The sequence below is a fragment of the Zingiber officinale genome, chromosome 6B (genome assembly GCF_018446385.1).
Source record: "Zingiber officinale cultivar Zhangliang chromosome 6B, Zo_v1.1, whole genome shotgun sequence".
In the NCBI taxonomy this organism is placed as follows: Eukaryota; Viridiplantae; Streptophyta; class Magnoliopsida; order Zingiberales; family Zingiberaceae; genus Zingiber; species Zingiber officinale.
In genome coordinates this window covers 71,675,745-71,680,155 of record NC_055996.1, presented here as the reverse complement: position 1 = coordinate 71,680,155, position 4,411 = coordinate 71,675,745, and the positions used below count along the sequence as shown (strand labels likewise).

The following is a 4,411-nucleotide window of genomic DNA, read 5'->3' as shown; positions in this document are numbered from 1 at the left end:
TAATTAGATCCTATCTTACTAAGAGTAGGATCTAGTCATAGTCTCAGTTTGCACTTCTAAAATAAATCTAAGTTGGATCAGTGCCTATAGTCCCACTGGGACTCATTCTCACTAGATCACTCTCTTTTAGTGTTTACCTTACTTACCATTGCAGACTTATTTTCTACTTGACCCACCAGGATTTCATGCTAGATGCCCCATTTGGACTTCAGCAGTTGTCAGGTCCTGTAAATCAAACTGAACTTCCTGCAAGATATCAACCTATCTGGTTTTTCTGCTAGTTCCCAACTAAATTTCAGCCTGGTGTCAGGTCATATTAAGTTTTTTAGTCCTTCACACTTGATAAACATGATAGAAAATACAACATTTTATTTTAATATATTTGTTATTCATCAAAACTTAAGTTTGATCATTGGTACTAATTATACCAATAATCTCTTTTTTTTTTATACAATGATAACTTGGGTTAAAGTAAGAAAAATATACAAAAAAAATAACATAATGTTTAAGAGAAATGAAAAAAAATTAGCATTTTGTTCATTCTCTTAATCATTGTTGGATTATAATTTTAAGATGTTTCATAATTTTCTTACTTAAACCCTTGTCCTCCTCCTTTGACATTCATCAAAATAAGTATGCATAATACAAATGAATAACACACATAGTCAGTAGTTAATATATACTATAAGTAGCAAACACAAGTTTAGTTTTTAGATTTATTTTAGGGGGAGTTTCAATATAAAAAATATTAAGTGAAATTGAAAAAAATTCTAAAACAATATTTTTCAAAGTGTTTGAAAAAATATTCCAAGGAATTTTTGAATACCATTTTTGAAAGAATTTTGTTAAACATGTTCTAGAAGAATTTTGAAAATAGTATATTAACAAATATATTCCAAGTAAAAAAACTTTTTCAAAGAGATTTTTGTATTTTCCAAAATATTTTCAAAAGTTTTTTCAGAATATTTCAAAGAAAATTTTAAAGCAATTTTTCAAACATTTTTCAACATAATTAAAATAAAATTTTCAAAATATATCAAAGAAATTTAAGCAAATTTCAAAATTGATCATCTTTCCTAACTTGATATTTTTAAAAAAAAATTAATCATGTATGATTCAACCTTGGTTAAATGTCTAACCTTTTTAAAAAATTTCTTTTCTTTTTATTTGCATAATTTTTAAAAAATATTTAAGAAATTTTGACAAGAATATATATTCCAAGCAGTTTTCAAAATGATGCATGAGTTTCGAAAGTAAGTTTTCCTGAATTTTTGAAATAATTTTCAAAAGATATTTTTAAAAATATTTTTAATTATTTTCAAAGTGATTTTTTAAAATCTTTTAATACTATCTCCCCTTAATTGACACACCCTGATTATCTTTTATTAACCATAAAAAAAATCTACCTAAATGTCTAAGAAATTGATCCAAATCAAAAGATAAATACTACCTAAGTGTCTAAGGAATTGATCCAAATCAAAAGATAATTAAGGTATTTTAAAAAATATTCATCATTGAAGTGTCAGATTAATTCATAATTATAAATCACAATAGATGTTCCAACCATAGTAGAAAAAAAAATTGGCACATGTAAAAGAGAAATTATTTTTTAAAAAAATTTAAAATATTCATCATTGAGCTTATTTGTAATAAATAAAAATAAATCAGAATTAGTTAAGATTAACACAAATTAAAATGTTAATTTCTCTCATGTAATAATTAATATTTTTCTATTTTAATAATAAATAAGGGCATCCGTAGTCGTAAACCTCTTAAAGAAATTTATACTCTGCCACATCATTGTCACATCAAAAGTTAAAAAACTTATTTCTTTTAAAAACCACTTTCTATTATTATAAAACTTCCCAATTTTAAAAACTCCACCTCTTTTAAAATTCTCTTTCTATCCTCTTTCCGCTATTTTTTTATAAACATGGTTCCAAGATTTTAATACAGATTTATAAAAGAAATTATAAACCTCATCTATACAGTAGGGGAAAGATTTACATTGAGAAATTTGTAATGTATAAGATTTACATTGAGAAATTTATAACATACATTACGTACTATAAATCTTCCACTACATATACTAATTATTATCTCTATTAAAATTAACCAACTTAACCATTCCATTCTTCAAAATCAACCGACTTTTTAAAGGAAAACTTGCTACAAGGTAAAATCTGGAGTTGAGTTGAGTGGATCTTGTTGGCTTATATTTGGCCAAGCGGCGATTCATCGGTGTGGTTATCCGCCAGCCAGAGCCCGTAGTCTTTGAAACGTTGTATCTTGTTTTGAAGGCCTACGATGTAGTTGTTGTGGACGATGGCGTGCAGGCCTCGAGTTCTCTCCACCCAATCCCCGTTCCGGAAGTATAGCCCTCCCGATGGGAATGCAGCTTGCGGTAACAAGTACAAGTCCACCTGCAGCAAAAAGAGAGAGATCAATATTGTGAAAAAAAAAAAAAAAAAATTGAAGAAGAGATATCGATCGATGAGATAGCCCTGCATTTGTACTCAAGTAGACTAATTCATGGAGTAAGATTAAGCACGGACGTACCTCTCCTGCAGTTTTGTTCAGAGCAGAGTTGAAAGCAGGCTGGTCGTGTGTCGGTTTGTTGTCGGACCAGGGCTGGTTTTGGATTTCCTCAATCCAACTGCTCATCGCCTTCTTGGCGCCCCTTGTGGGACGGAGGAAAATCATGCAGCTGCAGACGTAGGTCTTGCCGTTGGCCCCTGGCGGCGGCAAGTCGTGAGAGTGATTTAGGGGCTTCACCTGTTCATATGGAATTGGGGACGACGGTTCTCAGAGGACATATACAGCTAGCTAGCACATATTGAAAGCTAGCGTTCACAGTAGTACTTACGGCGACCTCGTCGTCGGCGAAGTATACGTCATGATCGCCTTCGAGGTAACGGAATGGATCCGCCACCCACACTATGTCGACGTCGTTGTACATGACGCTGTATCCTAGCTCCAGAATGTCCAGCAAGTGGCGAGGCCTCCGCGATGTGATGTTGAAGAATCCCTGGAGAGATTAAGCAACTCGATTATAAGCATCGAGCGATGTATGCCGTATGGTTAGAGGTCGGAGGAGCACCCGAGATCCGTAATCGTGGGCGGCATTGGAATCGGGAGCGGGCTGGACCAGGACGGCGTGGCCGGGCCACCGGCGGTTGATCTCGTAGAGGGTGGCGTAGTCCTCGGCGAAGATGAGCACCTGGTCCTGCCTCTTCTTCCGCGCGATGCTGATGAGCCAGTTGTTCAGCATGGGGAGAAATGGTTCGCTCACAGAGGTAACGATGAGAGTGTCGTTGCGGGCGGCGAAGCCCGCAGCGCGAGCGACCGTGTAGTCCTTCCATCGGGATACGGGTCCGTCGTCGTAGAAGAGGGCGGACATGGGTCGACGACCGGGCAATGGGACGAAGACGACGAGGAGGAGGAAGAGCGCGAGGACCGAGAGAAGGCCGGACCGGCTAAAGAGGAAGGAATACACGATGCCTTGTGGCTGGGCGGCGCTGAAAGAGGCACGCGAAGACATCAGTAGGCCGTGTTTAGCCACCGTCGGCAGCGGCTGCTGCCGTTGGTTGAGGGACATGATCGGGATCGAGGAGAAAAAGGTGAAATGTGATGCACCACAAGTTCCTCCGATGAAAGTCAACACCGGCGGGTGGATAGAATTAGGAAAAGGATTTAAAGCGACAGGTTGTCGAAGCTTGCACGGCTAGTCTTGTTGACCTTTTGCGAGACACCTATTTCTTGACCTGTGACGTTGCTCTTTACTAGTCAGAGGAAGAGGACACGTCCGTACCCGGCCGATCGGTGGCGGAAGGGAGTAAGGAGGGCGAGGCAGCGGATTGGAAGGCGGCGGGTAAAATAGGAGGAATTTAATCGCATTGAAACGTTGATGGGAAAATCAAATATAGCAAAGAGCAAATGTCTTTATTATTTGGTGCTCCGATAGTTTTTAAATATTTAGTGTTCGAATCTTAATTAATATATAATGATTTTATTTATAGGGCTGAAAAATGTGAGATGTTGACCGTTGGACATAAGACATTTTCTTCCAATTAAAAAAAATAATGAGTCGAATTTTATATCTTTCGTTCTCATCTCATCTCGATTTATTATATTCATCCTTATCAATTTTTTAATTTGTTATCCTTATCCTCATATTCATCGTGAATTAAACGCTCATCTATCCCTTTATTAAAAAGATATATCCTTTATATTAATAATTTTCTTTATTCCATCCAATTACCATCATTCAATAAAAATATATTAAAATTAACATTATATAAAAAATATAATTAAAAAAATATTATGTCGCACACTTGTGAGCATCTCAAATTTTTTTTTAAATTTAAAATTTTTTATATTTAATATAATAATCCAACCCCTAAACCCTAAA

General features: G+C 35.7%; 1 protein-coding gene across 1 annotated transcript; it reads right to left on the bottom strand.

The window, feature by feature from the left end:
* Positions 1–1,968: 1,968 nt before the first annotated feature.
* Positions 1,969–3,844, bottom strand: LOC121990272 (UDP-D-xylose:L-fucose alpha-1,3-D-xylosyltransferase MGP4-like). Its single transcript, XM_042544440.1, has 4 exons — positions 3,101–3,844; positions 2,867–3,028; positions 2,560–2,775; positions 1,969–2,423 (listed from the first exon to the last, which is right to left on the bottom strand). The coding sequence occupies exons 1-4, from the start codon at positions 3,596–3,598 to the stop codon at positions 2,214–2,216; spliced, it is 1,086 nt and encodes a 361-aa protein (XP_042400374.1). The 5' UTR covers positions 3,599–3,844; the 3' UTR covers positions 1,969–2,213.
* Positions 3,845–4,411: the final 567 nt, after the last annotated feature.

Coding starts and splice junctions, on each gene's coding strand:
- LOC121990272 (XM_042544440.1), bottom strand. CDS start 3,598: ATGTCCCTCAACCAACGGCAGCAGCCGCTGCCGACGGTGGCTAAACAC. Junction 2,776..2,866: donor TCGCCGACGACGAGGTCGCC/GTAAGTACTACT, acceptor CCATATGAACAG/GTGAAGCCCCTAAATCACTC. Junction 2,424..2,559: donor TGAACAAAACTGCAGGAGAG/GTACGTCCGTGC, acceptor TTTTTGCTGCAG/GTGGACTTGTACTTGTTACC.